Source organism: Pelophylax lessonae (genome assembly GCF_965119305.1).
Source record: "Pelophylax lessonae genome assembly, chromosome: 2".
Lineage (NCBI taxonomy): Eukaryota > Metazoa > Chordata > Amphibia > Anura > Ranidae > Pelophylax > Pelophylax lessonae.
In genome coordinates this window covers 22,251,948-22,269,540 of record NC_138769.1, presented here as the reverse complement: position 1 = coordinate 22,269,540, position 17,593 = coordinate 22,251,948, and the positions used below count along the sequence as shown (strand labels likewise).

Sequence of the window (17,593 nt, the reverse complement as noted above, 5' to 3'; positions counted from 1 at the left end):
ACAGTGATATAGTAATAAGAGCAACAATAATATTATATATATTATTAATAAAAAGATAAAAGTAAAAAATAAAAATAATAATCTAAAGTAATAATAATTATTAAAATAAACAACAATAATAAATATAATAATAAAATAATAACAATAATGGTGATATTATTATTATTATTAATAATGATAACATCAATAATAAATAAATTAAAGCAATAATAATAATAATAATATTATAAAAAAGTGATATAATAATAATATTAATAATAATAATAATAATAGTTACAATAACAAAAATAATAAATATAATAATACAATAATAATAACAATAATGATGATATTAATAATAGTAGTAGTGATATTTAATAACAATAATAATCACAACAATAATGAAAATATATTTAATAAAAAAATTAAAAAAACTTAAACATTGATAAAAAAATATATAATTATTCTAATAAATAATAAAATAATAATAACAATAATGATGAAATAAATAATAACAAATAAAATAAAGAAATAATAATAATAATAATAATATAAAAAAAAACAATGAAATAATAATATTAATAATAATAATAATTACAATAATAAATATAATAATAAAATAATAACAATAATGATGTTATTAATAATAGTAGTAGTGATAATTAATAAAAATAATAATCACAATAATAAAAATATATTTAATAAACAATAACATTTAAAAATGTAAACATTGATCAAAAAAAATAATAATTATTCTAATAAATAATAATAATAAAATAATAACAATAATGATGAAATAAATAATAATAACAAATAAAATAAAGAAATAATAATAATAATATAAAAAACAATGAAATAATAATAATAATTACAAAAACAAATATAATAATAAAATAATGATAATAATGATGACATTATTAATAGTAGTAGAAATAATAATAATTGTTCCTATAGTAATATAAGATATATATATATATATATATATGTATATTCGCTAACAATGTACCCCCCAGTATGTGGTAAGGACACATCCGGGGATCTCTGTCCTGTGTATACTGTATGTGTGTATATAACAGGGTATACAGGGACACCCTCTTACCTGTACCCCGGGGGTCCTCTCCTCACTCATCCCCCCCTCAGGAACGGCGTCAGGCGGCTCCTCCATCCTTGGGATACGAAGGATGCTCGCTGCCAAGCAACCAGACTCCATAACAACCTCCACCTGGCAGCGGCAGCCATAGCAACCAGCCAAGCAGCTGTCCCAGAGCACTGTGCACTGTGATCCCAGAGAGCGGAGAGCGCCCTCTGCTGGGGAGATGCGGAGCAGCGGTCCCCCTGTGTTGTGCTGCTCCTTGGTCGGAAATTGTCGGATTGGTCGGAGATTTTACGAAGTTCATATAAAGCCGCTGTGGGCAATTGATCCACAATATTGTCAGTATCACCCAGATCAATGTTTCCTGCCTTCTCTACTATGCAGATTTTGCTCCAAATTTGCCTTCCAGTCAGTGCCAAATAGTTTTCATGAAACTGAAAATAGAAATCAAAGAAAAAAAGTATTAAAAATAAATAAAAATTTTATTGTTCCTCATATAAGCATATAAGTCAGAGAATACAAAGCACTCCAACCTGCTCCCTGACTTTCCAAAGGCAAACCAGAGCATGGCAGAAGGCAGAAAAGGTCAAAGCAAATCTGATGCAAATCCAAAGGCTCTATCACAGGAAAGGGGGGGGGGTAAATCGCAGGGAAGGGGGGCAGTAAAAATAGGAGCTTTGAGAACCTGTTACATGAATAACAGGGCAAATGAACAATTGCAACTATCAAGATGGAATCCAGCAAACCGCTCCAGCCAGATAGGGAGGACAGATATTATATAGGCCTGTCCTCCATATTCAGACTTATCACCCCTTGTCAATCCCTAGAGATCCCTGGTGAGAGATTCCTGGTGGGGCAGGGGCAGTGTTTGGCATCTTCTGTGTGGCCCTCAGGGGCCCCTAAAGACACTAATCTATATTACCCTGTTATAGTCTCATGTATTGTGTCTCCAGCTGCAAATAGTAAAAGAGAGAGTGGGTCAGAGACTGCAGACATGGTACAAGAAAGGGTCATAGACTGCAAACATGATACAGGAGATAGTCAGAGACTGGGGACATGATACAGGAGAGGGACAGAGACTTCAGACATGGTACAAGAGATGGTCAGAGACTGTGGATAAGATACAAGAGTGGGTCAGAGACTGTGGACACGATAGAATAGGTAGTCGGGGACTGCAGACATGATACAAGAGATGGTCAGAGACTGCAGACATGATACAGGTGATGGTCACAGACTGCAGATATGATACAAGAGATGGTCAGAGACTGCAGACATGATACAGGAAATGGTCAGAGACTGAAGACATGATACAAGAGATGGTCAGAGACTGGGGACATGGTACAGGAGATGGTCAGAGACTGCAGACATGGTACAGGTGATGGTCAGAGACTGCAGACATGATACAAGAGAGGGTCAGAGACTGCAGACATGATACAAGAGATGGTCAGAGACTGTGGACATGATACAAGAGATGGTCAGAGACTGGGGACATGATACGAGAGATAGTCAGAGACTGCGGACATGGTACAGGAGATGGTCAGAGACTGCAGACATGGTACAGGTGATGGTCAGAGACTGCAGACATAATACAAGAGAGGGTCAGAGACTGCTGGCATGATACAAGAGAGGGTCAGAGACTACAGACATGATACAAGAGATGGTCAGAGACTGCAGACATGATACAAGAGATGGTCAGAGACTGCAGACATGATACAGGTGATGGTCACAGACTGCAGATATGATACAAGAGAGGGTCAGAGACTGCTGGCATGATACAAGAGATGGTCAGAGACTGCAGACATGATACAGGAAATGGTCAGAGACTGAAGACATGATACAAGAGATGGTCAGAGACTGGGGACATGGTACAGGAGATGGTCAGAGACTGCAGACATGGTACAGGTGATGGTCAGAGACTGCAGACATGATACAAGAGAGGGTCAGAGACTGCAGACATGATACAAGAGATGGTCAGAGACTGTGGACATGATACAAGAGATGGTCAGAGACTGGGGACATGATACGAGAGATAGTCAGAGACTGCGGACATGGTACAGGAGATGGTCAGAGACTGCAGACATGGTACAGGTGATGGTCAGAGACTGCAGACATAATACAAGAGAGGGTCAGAGACTGCTGGCATGATACAAGAGAGGGTCAGAGACTACAGACATGATACAAGAGATGGTCAGAGACTGCAGACATGATACAAGAGATGGTCAGAGACTGCAGACATGATATAAGAGATGGTCAGAGACTGTGGACATGATACAAGAGATGGTCAGAGACTGGGGACATGGTACAGGAGATGATCAGAGACTGCGGACATGGTACAGGAGATGGTCAGAGACTGCAGACAATATACAGGAGATGACATAGATCTTGTATAATAATATGTGTATGTGAGATTGCACCATACCATCAGCCCATTACCAAAATACCATCTCTAAACAGAGTCCTTCACTGCTGACTGCATGTGCAAAGATTAGAATTTCCATGTATTTACATGTGAGCCGGCCCCATTCCATCCGCCCCAAACCCGTCCCACTAGATGTACAGCCCGTCCCTGTAAATGGGGTTCAAGGAATTACTTTGTCCGCATTTTGATGACCTGTGAAAGTCCATGCCCAACGCCCTCCATCACCACCCTGACAGAGGATCTAACCCATGAAAATGTGTTGTCTGAAGTTTTCTTGAAGTTTGGGGTTTATATGATTTTATTACCATTTCATCTTACAGTCAGTGAATTATCACACACATGAACAATGAAGCACACAACCCGATATGTCTTTATCCAATCACCATCATTTATTAGAATTACAGATAAACTTTACACTCTCATTAGGTGAGTGGGAGAACGGGGGATAAATGTGACCTCCTCCCCATTCTGCATAGAATTCCACTCCCACCATTCAGTAAATAATAGAAGTCCAATGCAGCACTCAGGAAGAAACCCTGAAAGAGATCATTTGTCATTGTTACTGGAAATATACAGAATATACAGTAGACAGCTCCACCTCTATACACTGCCCCCTACTGGTGTGTACAAAAAGAGGGAACATTGTGTATCATCTGTTATTGCTGGTAATATACAGTCCGGTCCATACATTTTGGGACATCGACACAATTATAATCTTTTTGGCTCTATACACCACCACAATGGATCTGAAATGAAACAAACAAGATGTGCTTTAACTGCAGACTTTCAGCTTTAATTTGAGGGTATTTACATCCAAATCAGGTGAACGGTGTAGGAATTACAACAGTTTGTATATGTGCCTCCCACTTTTTAAGGGACCAAAAGTAATGGGACAGATTAACAATCATAAATCAAACTTTCACTTTTTAATACTTGGTTGCAAATCCTTTGCAGACAATTACAGCCTGAAGTCCGGAACGCATAGACATCACCAGACGCTGGGTTTCATCCCTGGTGATGCTCTGCCAGGCCTCTACTGCAACTGTCTTCAGTTCCTGCTTGTTCTTGGGGCATTTTCCCTTTAGTTTTGTCTTCAGCAAGTGAAATGCATGCTCAATCGGATTCAGGTCAGGTGATTGACTTGGCCATTGCATAACATTCCACTTCTTTCCCTTAAAAAACTCTTTGGTTGCTTTCGCAGTATGCTTCGGGTCTTTGTCCATCTGCACTGTGAAGCGCCGTCCAATGAGTTCTGAAGCATTTGGCTGAATATGAGCAGATAATATTGCCCGAAACACTTCAGAATTCATGAAAGGTATAGAACTCCGCGCTAGTGTTCTATTTGGATAAAAAGGAGGATATATATAAAAAATATAGATGTATAAATATATAAATGTGTATACTAATTAAAAGTGTTGATAAAATTCAATAGTATAGATAATAAAATATAGGCTGCAGCCTCCCTAAATTATAGTCCGAAGACTATATGTAAATGTTGATAAAGGGTAGGGTGATGGCGCTGCCTAATAATATAGGTATGCAAAGGTGTTAGTGGGTGATGTCACACAGAACTGGCATGGAACCGTAACGGTTCGGCACGCTTTTGTGCTTTTCCACTGTTGGTACCGCATGGTATAGGGTCGGAACGGTTCGGTACGGTACGGTATAGGTTTGCTTTTCCACTGCATTGAAACCGAACGGTACGGTACGGCTCTGAAAAAACAGTACCTACTCGATTGTGGTTCCAACAGGTACCAAACTGGTACCATATCCCACAATCCTTTGCATGCAGTCACTACTAGCCACTGATTGGTCAGAGAATCCCACCCACCCCGTTGTTATCCCACCCACTTAACTTTAGTACTACTTTAGTGGAAAAGCAAACCATACCGTACCGTACCGAACCGTTCCGACACTATACCATGCGGTACCAGCAGTGGAAAAGCAAACCGGGCCAAGTAGAGCCGAGCTGGTACTAGCCGGTACTTGCAGTGGAAAAGTGCCAAAAGGGCAATGTGATAATATAGAAAGTGACAGCACTATGAGATATTTGATGTATAAATGTATATAAATGGATGGTTCCCCAGGGAGACTACTTGGGATATAATAAGCTCCTGTCAGTGGGTAATGGCATCCGAAAGTATCCTCGGGGTGTCACTCGCAGTGATGTACCAGGGATTGATAAATAAGGCACATAGCGTGATACCGTATGGGCAAGTTTATTTATAAAACAATTGAGAGGTACTCACATATCAAGAGGAAAATATATGCATACAATCGTGAAGGAGCGCAAACTCGATCCAAGCCTCGATGTCGACCAAACCGGAAGTGATCTTTAATTTATTAATCAGTTTGCACGATTAGATTGCATTCAGTTTATATATTTGATATATTGTTTTTTGCATACATAATTTTTTGCATATATTTCTTTGATCTAGATTATTCAGATCTCTCATATCACCTATAAACTATTTCCTTATTTACATTTATCAGCACATATCACTCCAAATGTCTATTGACATTTATACATCAAATATCTCATAGTGCTGTCACTTTCTATATTATCACATTGCACTTTTAGTTCTGTGTAACATCACCCACTAACACCTTTGCATACCTATATTATTAGGCAGCGCCATCACCCTACCCTTTATCAACTTCAGAATTCATCCTGCTGCTTTTGTCAGCAGTCACATCATCAATAAATACAAGAGAACCAGTTCCATTGGCAGCCATACATGCCCACGCCATGACACTACCACCACCATGCTTCACTGATGAGGTGGTATGCTTTGTATCATGAGCAGTTCCTTTCCTTCTCCATACTCTTCTCTTCCCATCACTCTGGTACAAGTTGATCTTGGTCTCATCTGTCCATAGGATGTTGTTCCAGAACTGTGAAGGCTTTTTTAGATGTTGTTTGGCAAACTCTAATCTGGCCTTCCTGTTTTTGAGGCTCACCAATGGTTTACATCTTGTGGTGAACCCTCTGTATTCACTCTGGTGAAGTCTTCTCTTGATTGTTGACTTTGACACACATACACCTACAGTGCCTTGCGAAAGTATTCGGCCCTCTTGAACTTTTCGACTTTTTGCCACATTTCAGGCTTCAAACATAAAGATATAAAACTGTAATTTTTTGTGAAGAATCAACAAGTGGGACACAATCATGAAGTGAAACGAAATTTATTGGATATTTCAAACATTCTTAACAAATAAAAAACTGAAAAATTGGGCGTGCAAAATTATTCAGCCCCCTTAAGTTAATACTTTGTAGAGCCACCTTTTGCTGCGATTACAGCTGTAAGTCGCTTGGGGTATGTCTCTATCAGTTTTGCACATCGAGAGACTGAAATGTTTGCCCATTCCTCCTTGCAAAACAGCTCGAGCTCAGTGACATTGGATGGAGAGCGTTTGTGAACAGCAGTTTTCACTTCTTTCCACAGATTCTCAATTGGATTCAGGTCTGGACTTTGACTTGGCCATTCTAACACCTGGATATGTTTATTTGTGAACCATTCCATTGTAGATTTTGCTTTATGTTTTGGATCATTGTCTTGTTGGAAGACAAATCTCCGTCCCAGTCTCAGGTCTTTTGCAGACTCCATCAGGTTTTCTTCCAGAATGGTCCTGTATTTGGCTCCATCCATCTTCCCATCAATTTTAACCATCTTCCCTGTCCCTGCTGAAGAAAAGCAGGCCCAAACCATGATGCTGCCACCACCATGTTTGACAGTGGGGATGGTGTGTTCAGGGTGATGAGCTGTGTTGCTTTTACGCCAAACATAACGTTTTGCATTGTTGCCAAAAAGTTTGATTTTGGTTTCATCTGACCAGAGCACCTTCTTCCACATGTTGGAAAAGATTAATTCGGAGTCTGTGTTTTAACCTGGAATCTTGCCAACATCCCTAGTGAATATTGAACAGTAAAAAACCCCTGAGGAGTGGGACTTTAAACAGCAAGAACCAGGACTTGAGTATGAAAGTAAATAAGTTTTATTACAAATATAACAAAAAATGAATTGACAAAGACAAAAATAACATGTATCATAAAAACATGGTCATAAATACGTCTTGGAACCGAGAGAGTCTGAGATGTCTGGACCGGACTAGACGCGTTTCGGTCAAATTGCCTTTCTCGATAGTCCAGGAAACACCAGAGCTCAGACTGGAAGCATGAAAGGTAACAATCAGTATGATAAACATAGTAAACATAGAGTTAGATTTCAATATGTTTAACAATAAAATAATTAGTACATGTAATAACAGATTTTACACAGTGTTTGTTGTATTTAGATGTAGAGAGGAGCAAAGGTACCTCTATAGCTACATACCAGATATGCAGGACATCTGTAGATTCCAGGACGGAAGACCAAGTGGATGGATCTTAACGGGTTAAAAAAAACCTTCAGGTATCTTTGACCGCAAGTAATATGTGCCAAATTGGCTGGGTCTATATAGATAGACCTGAAATGATATATATGTACGGGCTTCAAAAGGGAAGTTAGATGGTTATAAACCAGATTAAAGTATAAGTATAAATAGGTAATAACTTCACAGGTGACAGTGAAAGAGCCCCCCGATCAAAATTCCCACGAGGATCTCCAAAACGGGGTCAAAAAACACAGGTCGTCTGGGGTGATTGATGGAGAAAAAGAAAGAGAGAGAGAAGAAAAAATAATAATATGAGAATGTACTCATGGTGGGATATAAGATGAGAGATAAAAAAAAGGTATGTATAGTATACATATAATAATAAAAATAATAATAGCTATCCACATCTTTGGTGTGTCTCCCAGGTGGCTTGTGGCAAACTTTAAACGACACTTTTTATGGATATCTTTAAGAAATGGCTTTCTTCTTGCCACTCTTCCATAAAGGCCAGATTTGTGCAGTATACGACTGATTGTTGTCCTATGGACAGAGTCTCCCACCCCAGCTGTAGATCTCTGCAGTTCATCCAGAGTGATCATGGGCCTCTTGGCTGCATCTCTGATCAGTCTTCTCCTTGTATGAGCTGAAAGTTTAGAGGGACGGCCAGGTCTTCCTAGATTTGCAGTGGTCTGATACTCCTTCCACTTCAATATTATCGCTTGCACAGTGCTCCTTGGGATGTTTAAAGCTTGGGAAATCTTTTTGTATCCAAATCCGGCTTTAAACTTCTCCACAACAGTATATCGGACCTGCCTGGTGTGTTCCTTGTTCTTCATGATGCTTTCTGCGCTTTAAACGGACCTCTGAGACTATCACAGTGCAGGTGCATTTATACGAAGACTTGATTACACACAGGTGGATTCTATTTATCATCATTAGTCATTTAGATCAACATTGGATCATTCAGAGATCCTCACTGAACTTCTGGAGAGAGTTTGCTGCACTGAAAGTAAAGGGGCTGAATAATTTTGCCCGCCCAATTTTTCAGTTTTTTATTTGTTAACAAAGTTTGAAAGATCCAATAAATTTCGTTCCACTTCATGATTGTGTCCCACTTGTTGATTCTTCACAAAAAATTCCAGTTTTATATCTTTATGTTTGAAGCCTGAAATGTGGCAAAAGGTCGAAAGGTTCAAGGGGGACGAATACTTTCACAAGGCACTGTACCTCCTGGAGAGTGTTCTTGATCTGGCCAAATGTTGTGAAGGGTGTTTTCTTCACCAGGGAAAGAATTCTTCGGTCATCCACCACACTCACTGGTGCGTTCTTTCTTTTTAAGAATGTTCCAAACAGTTGATTTGGCCACACCTAATGTTTTTGCTATCTCTCTGATGGGTTTGTTTTGTTTTTTCAGCCTAATGATGGCTTGTTTCACTGATAGTGACAGCTCTTTGGATCTCATATTGAGAGTTGACAGCAACAGACTCCAAATGCAAATAGCACACTTGAAATAAACTCTGGACCTTTTATCTGCTCCTTGTAAATAGGATAATGAGGGAATAACACACACCTGGCCATGGAACAGCTGAGCAGCCAATTGTCCCATTACTTTTGGTCCCTTAAAAAGTGGGAGGCACATATACAAACTGTTGTAATTCCTACACCGTTCACCTGATTTGGATGTAAATACCCTCAAATTAAAGCTGAAAGTCTGCAGTTAAAGCACATCTTGTTTGTTTCATTTCAAATCCATTGTGGTGGCGTATAGAGCCAAAAAGATTAGAATTGTGTCAAAGTCCCAATATTTATGGACCTGACTGTACATCATTGGTGTCAGTTGGGTAAACATACACTAGTGACCCTTAACTGTCGCCTTTTAACCAGGAGCACTATTCCTCCCAATAACACCAACAATGGGGCACTATCTTCCCCCCCCTGGACACCAATGATGGGGCACTATTCCTCTCCCCACTGACACCAATGATGGGGCACTATTCCTCCCCCCACTGACACCAATGATGGGGCACTATTCCTCTCCCCACTGACACCAATGATGGGGCACTATTCCTCCCCCCACTGACACCAATGATGGGGCACTATTCCTCCCCCCCTGGACACCAATGATGGGGCACTATTCCTCTCCCCACTGACACCAATGATGGGGCACTATTCCTCTCCCCACTGACACCAATGATGGGACACTATTTCTCCCACTGACACCAATAATGGGGCACTATTTCTCCCACTAACACCAATGATGGGGCACTATGCCTCCTCCCACTGACACCAATGATGGGGCACTATGCCTCCTCCCACTGATACCAATGATGGGGCACTATTCCTCCCACTGATACCAATGATGGGGCACTATTCCTCCCACTGACAGTTTTACTGTATTGGGGGCTCTGAAAACCAGTCAGTATCTGGTGTGACCACCATTTGCCTCACGCAGTGCAACACATCTCCTTGGCATAGAGTTGATTAGGTTATCTGAGACTATCACAGTGCAGGTGCATTTATACGGAGACTTGATTACACACAGGTGGATTCTATTTATCATCATTAGTCATTTAATTCAACATTGGATCATTCAGAGATCCTCACTGAACTTCTGGAGACGAGTTTGCTGCACTGAAAGTAAAGGGGCTGAATAATTTTGCACGCCCAATTTTTCAGTTTTTTATTTGTTAACAAAGTTTGAAATATCCAATAAATTTCGTTCCACTTCATGATTGTGTCCCACTTGTTGATTCTTCACAAAAAATGACAGTATTATATCTTTATGTTTGAAGCCTGAAATGTGGCAAAAGGTCAAAAAGTTTAAGGGGGCCGAATACTTTCGCAAGGCACTGTATCATCGGTCACTGTTGGGAATATAGAATATATAAACCTTCATGTTTGCACACTGCTCCCTACAAGCATGCTTAACCCAACCAGAGGGAACATCAAGTATCGTATGTCGCTGCCATTGCCATCCATATACAATACATGCCAGGCATGAGCCAGCGGGCCGCATCATGCCTACTGTGCGCTCCATGCCAGGAAAGGATTACTGCACTTCATAAAGACTGCAATTTAGAATAATTAAAGCATTTGTTACCCCAACATTTCATATTCTTGATATGTGGCTGCTGTACCATGTATTTGTATGAGAAAGTCTCCTGTTCTCTTTGTATTGCTTCCTTTATGTGAAATCCCTGGTGTTTCTGCCAGTCCCTCTGCTTCCCTATTTAACCACTTTACGTCTGCTCGCGGTAATACTACTGCGGCAGAGTGGTTCGTTATTGTCTGACGACGTAGTATTAACGTCGTCAGACACTCCCCCTTCTGGGCGGCGCTTGCGCGCCGCCGGAGGCTCGCTCCCGCTGTTTTCATTCACAGCGGGAGTCGGGCCAGGGGAGGAGCAGCGGCGATCGCCGCTGCTCTGCCCCGATCGCCGGGGATCTAGTGTGGAGATCCGCCCGCTGTGTGTAAACACAAGCGGGCGGATCTCCATAGTGACAGGGAGTGACAGATCGGAGTGTTCAGCATAGCTGGACATCCGATCTGTCCATGACTCACTCAGTCACCTCCCCCCCTACACGTCAGTAAGCACCAGGCATACATTAACCCCTCCCTCTCCAATAAAATTAACCCCTTCCCTGCCAGTGTCATTTTTACAGTAACAGTGCATATATATAGCACTGATTACTGCAGTAATGTCACTGGTACCCCCAAAAGTATCAAAAATGTCAGTCAAGGGTCCGATCTGTCCGCCGCAATGTCGCAGTCCCACAAAAAAAATCGCAGATCGCCGCCATTACGCCGCCAAAAAAAAACCCACCAAAAATGACAGAAATCTTTCCCTTTGTTAGTAAACGTAATAACTTTTGCGCAAACCAATCAAAATACGCTTATTGCGATTTTTTTTACCAAACATAGGTAGCAGAAAACAAATTGGCCAAAAATTTTTTAAAAAATTGGTTTTTACATCTTTTTTGGGGGGAATTTCATATAAAAAAATGTTAAAAATATTGTTATTTTTTCAAAATAAATGCTCTTTTTTTGTTTATAGCGCAAAAAGTAAAAATCGCACAGGTGATCAAATACCACCAAAAGAAAGCTCTGTTTGTGGGAAAAAAAGGACGTAAATTTAGTTTGGGTACGGCATCGCACGACCGCGCAATTGTCAGTTGAAGTCGCACAGCGCCGAATCGCAAAAAGTGGCCTGGACGGAAGACAGCAAAATCCTCCGGTGGTAAAGTGGTTAAAATTGACCACACTAAGCAGGAGAGCACACTGTGGTCAGTTCTCTAGTTGTGCTGGGAACTCAGTATGCTCTCCTCCAATGATCAGACTTGTGCTGACAGGCCCCCACCGCACAGTCATTCACTGGGAAGCTAAGTGTGCTGCTGTTTCCCCTCCCCCAGCTCTTATGCAGCTGAGAACAGAGGGAATGCGATCACTTATAAAAAAGGAAAAAAAAAAGGATTTATAATTTTTTTTTTATGTCTATACATACATGTATGTGCCTTTCATTTCTATTTTAAACTGAATGGGTTGTTTTGGAAGATGATCGATTACAACCACAGTAAGCCCAGAAAAAGGGGGCCATAGAACATTTCCCAGAGTATTTACCTGTAAAATTCTGTAAGAAATCGTAACATCAACTGCAGGACAGCCGGGGGCACATTTGTTTTTTTCTTTTCAATCCTTTAATCACTTGCTTTCTGGGCACTTTTCCCCCTTCCTGACCAAGCCATCTTTCAGCTTTGAATGACAATTGCACGGTCATGCAACACTGTACCCATATATCATTTGTTTTTACCCAAATAGAGCTTTCATTTGGTGGTATTTAATCACCCCTGAATTTTTCATTTTTTGCTAAACAAAAAAAAAAAAAAAAAAAGACCACAAATTTTGAAAAAAATGTTTTTCTTAATTTCTGGTATAAAGGTTTGCAAACAGGTAATTTTTCTCCTTCATTGAAGTGCGCTGATGAGGCTGCAAGGATGGGCACTATAATTGCAGCACTGATAGGCTGCACCAATTGTCCGCTGATGGGCAGTAATAGGCAGCACTGAAGGGCACTGATAGGCTGCACAGATGGGCACTAATAGGCAGCACTGTTGAGGCTGCACTGATGGGAACTAATAGGCTGCACTCGTGTGCTGATGATGCTGCACTGATCGGCATTAATAGGCAGCACTGAAATTTCCTGATGATGCCTATGTGACGAAATGCATAGAGATCAGGTTGCTGCCTCTATCATTTGTGACTAACCCTTGACGTCAATTTGGGGAGAGCCGGAACGCACGCCGGGCGCGGATCGAGTACTTTCCCTGCATTACGGTGACTATGCAGCATTTATTTGCACACAGAGCTGGAGCCGGTCAGAGCACATTTTAACGTAAGAGCAACTATTGCAGAGTTGCTATATTATATTTAGATTATAAATAAATGGTGTTGCACTATTAGTATGTTATTTGTTTTCCATGCAAAATGACACCATGTGCCTGATGGGAGGAAGTGGACATTTATAGGAGTATATATTGCATCAGTTGATTATACATCTACTGGTCCCTGGGGGCTTTTGTGAGTGCATTGTACTATCACATCTGCACGTGGTGGAGCACTATCTTTGTTTGAAGCAAGCACAGAATTTACACTAAGGATATATGGACTTTATATTTTCACAATTCATTTGAATTGTCACAAATTTTTTGGGGTATTTTTTTTTTTTTAACCGCTTGCCGACTGCCGTCAGTAGATTTACTGCGGCAGTCAGCCCCTCACAGGCAAAGTGACGTTAATTAACGTCACTAGCCTGGGAGGGTCTGGGGAGCGAGCGCGCGCCCGCGGAGGCGCGCTCCCGCGCGGTCACAGACCCCCCCCCGCGCGTGTGACCGGCGGACCCGATGTCCGCCGGTCACTCGGCGATCGTCGGGGGAGAGGGAGAAAGTCAGGCAGCTTGTGTAAACAAGCCACCTGTCATTCTCCTCGGTGTAAAAACACTGATCACACGGTTCTACTATGTAGAACTGTTGATCAGTGTCCTTACACCTCAAGCCACAGCCAATCACAGTAAGAATCACGCCCCTAGGGACACACACAGCCCCTCCCTCTCAAATAAAGTTAACCCCTTTACTACCAGTGTATTTTTACAGTAACAGTGCATATGTATAGCACTGATTACTGTAGAAATGTCACTGGTAACCCCAAAAGTGTCAAAAATGTCAGTCAAGGGTCCGATCTGTCCGCCGCAATGTCGCAGTACCGCAAAAAAAATCGCAGATCGCCGCCATTAACAAAAATGACAAAAATCTTTCCCTTTGTTAGTAAACGCGATAACTTTTGCGCAAACCAATAAAGATGCGCTTTTTACGATTTTTTTTACCAAACATATGTAGCATAAAACAAATTGGCCGAAAATGTTAAAAAAGTTTGATTTTTACATTTTTTTGGGGGGGAATTTCATATAAAAAAATGTGAAAAATATTGTTATTTTTGCAAAATTTACGCTCTTTTTTTGTTTATAGCGCAAAAAGTAAAAAGCGCACAGGTGATCAAATACCACCAAAAGAAAGCTCTGTTTGTGGGAAAAAAAGGACGTCAAATTCGTTTAGGTACAGTGTCGCACGACCGCGCAATTGTCTGTTAAAGTCACGCAGTGCCGAATCGCAAAATACCCCCTGGTCGTTTAGCAGCCAAATCCTCCGGGGCTTAAGTGGTTAAATCACAACTGGTTTGGAGTATCAATCATTTATCAGCTATAATATCCACTGAACATTCACTATTGATATCTAAATTTTATGTTGAGTTGTCATTCAAATAATGTCACATGTAAATACCAATTTATTGGGGGCTAGATGAGTGGGATTACCAATTGTGTATTAGTTTTATATATTCTAGAACCACACCTATTTAATCTTGGCCTCATTTAACCACAGATACACATGCAACTATGGGGCTAGTTGTGCAGGACCTAAAACATATACTATTTGTGTATTTGTGAAAGATTGCAAGGAATTCTTTATTTCATTTTTAAACTATTCAATTAATTTTATATTTTTTTTGTAGGTGAGGAATATTGACATACATTCCTATTCTATAGTGTATAACAGCACCTTCCTTATGAAGGAGGTATTTGTGAGTTTAGAGGTGAATCAAACTGATGAGGTGTTCCAAGTTACCAGAAATTAATGTCTCTTGTAATTGATGTGCTGTTGGTGCAATTTCTTATCATTATAAAGAATGTTTTTTTTTTCCTCTGCATCCCTGGAGTGTCTCATTGTGGAACATAGAGGCAATTAGTCTCCTTGTTCTACAGGGAGATATTCAGGGTTCTACAGGTTAATTAAACTGATGAGGGGTTCCAAGATACCAGAAATGAATGTCTCTTGTAATTGATGTGGTTTGTGCAATTTCTTATCATTATAAAAATGGATTTTTGTAAGAACTTACCGTAAAATCCTTTTCTCTTAAGCTCATTGACAGACGTAGTCTTCTTGATTCTCAAGAGCTGGGTTATGTTGTCTCCGCAGGAGTAGGACTAGGCAGAATGACAAAACGTTCTGGCTCCACCCTAGGGGGCAGTCCCTGAGGGTATATCCTCCCTCTCTCTGCTACAGGGAATCAGTTCTGTTTAAAGCAGTACAGAGAAATTAACCCAACCCAACTCAATGATAGAGGGGCGGGTACTACGTCTGTCAATGAGCTTAAGAGAAAAGGATTTTACGGTAAGTTCTTACAAAAATCCATTTTTCTCTATCGCTCATTGACAGACGTAGTCTTCTTGATTCTCAAGAGCTGGGACATCCAGAAGCAGTGCCACAAATGAGGGGTGGGATTGACAAAATCAAATCCAATCTAGAAGGCCCAACCGGTGCCAAACTAGAAGTTTTAAAGGCTCATTATAAACAAAGAATGAGACTAAAGAAAAATTTTCCAACGGAAAAAACCCTCGAGGTAGACCACTGGTCTCCTCAAATTGCGGCCTGCAAAACCTTGCGGCCAAATGAGGCATCAGACGATGCCATTACATCAACTTTATAATGTTTAGAGAAGGTATGCACCGACGACCAGGTAGCCGCCTTGCACACCTGGACCACTGACGCCTGATGGCGAAAGGCCCATGACGCACTAAGTGCCCGAGTGGAGTGCGCCTTAACAGGGAACGGGAGCTCCCGACCCTTAATAGAATAAGCCTGCACTACCGTCTGTCTGATCCATCTGGAAATGGTCGCGGCAGATGCAGGCAACCCCTTTTTGGGTCCATCTGGGATCACAAAAAGTGAATCCGTCTTGCGAAACGAGTCTGTCGTTTTCAAGTATACCCTGATCGCCCGGACCACATCCAAGGAGTGCAAAGCAAATTCCCGAGGATGACTGGGCTTAGGACACAGGGAAGGTAATACAATTTCTTCATTCAGATGAAATTCTGAAACTACTTTTGGTAGGAAGGATGGATTCGGACGAAGAACCACCTTATCTCTATGAACCACCAGATATGGTGAACGACAAGATAATGCGGCCAGTTCTGACACCCTGCGTGCAGAAGTAATAGCCACCAAGAAGGCCACCTTCTGGGACAACGTGGGTAGAGGAATCTCCCTAATATCTTCAAAGGGAGGTTTCTGAAGAACCGACAACACTAAATTAAGATCCCAGGGGGGTAACGGCGCGTGCACTGGCGGAGCCAGATGTCGCACCCCCTGGATGAAATTCCGCACCAAGGAATGAGTAGCCAAAGGCTTCTGAAAGAAGATGGCTAATGCTGAGACCTGACCCTTGATAGTACTCAAGGCCAGTTTCTGCTCAACCCCTTGTTGCAGAAAAGCCAATATTCGACTAATCGAATAAGACCGAGGACGGAACCCCAAAGGTTCACACCATGCAATGTAGGACTTCCATGTGCGATGATAAATCTTTCTGGAAGTCGCTTTCCTTGCTTCAACTAGAGTAGGAATAACTGAAGCTGACAAACCTTTGTCCTTCAGCACCTGGGTCTCAATAGCCAGGCCGTTAAAGCCAGCGATCGTAAAGCAGGATGGAAGATCGGTCCCTGAGACAGTAGATCCTCTCTGAGAGGAAGTCTCCACGGGACGTCCGCCACCAGTCTGACCATGTCGGCGTACCAAGCTCGACGAGGCCAGTCCGGAGCTACCAGGATTACTGGGATTCCTTCCTCCTCTACCCTGCGAAGAAGTCTTGGCAGTAACGCGAGAGGAGGGAAGGCATATATTAGCTGGTATTGCCCCCACGGGGCGATCAGTGCGTCTGCGGTTTCTGCTAGAGGATCGCGGGAGCGAGCCATGAATCTCTGAACTTTCCTGTTGAATCGTGATGCCAACAGATCCACATCCGGGGTGCCCCACCGCAGGCACAACTGGTGGAAAACGTCTGGATGGAGGGACCATTCCCCCTGATCCAGGGTCTGACGGCTGAGATAATCTGCCTGCCAATTCTCCACCCCCGGAATGAACACCGCAGAGATTGCTGGAACAAATCGTTCCGCCCAGCGAAGAATGCAAGCCACTTCTTTGGCCGCTCGGACACTCTTGGTGCCCCCCTGGTGATTGACATAAGCCACGGCCGTGGCATTGTCCGACTGGATCCGAACCGGGCTGCCCTGGAGCTGCTCGGTCCAGTGAATCAGACAAAGTCTGATCGCTCTCAGTTCCAATACATTTATCGGTAATCTGGATTCTTCCGGGGACCAAAGTCCCTGGGCAGATAATTGACCGAGA

At 41.7% G+C, this 17,593-nt stretch overlaps 1 protein-coding gene across 1 annotated transcript in view; it reads right to left on the bottom strand.

Moving 5' to 3' along the window:
- GRAMD1C (GRAM domain containing 1C) overlaps window positions 1-1,226 on the bottom strand; it is a 263,253-nt gene extending 262,027 nt beyond the window's left edge. The window contains exon 1 of the mRNA XM_082245479.1: window positions 1,079-1,226. Coding sequence (XP_082101605.1) covers window positions 1,079-1,189 — 111 coding nt within the window. The 5' untranslated portion in view covers window positions 1,190-1,226. The remainder of the gene's footprint in view (window positions 1-1,078) is intronic.
- Between the last annotated feature and the right edge of the window lie 16,367 nt (window positions 1,227-17,593).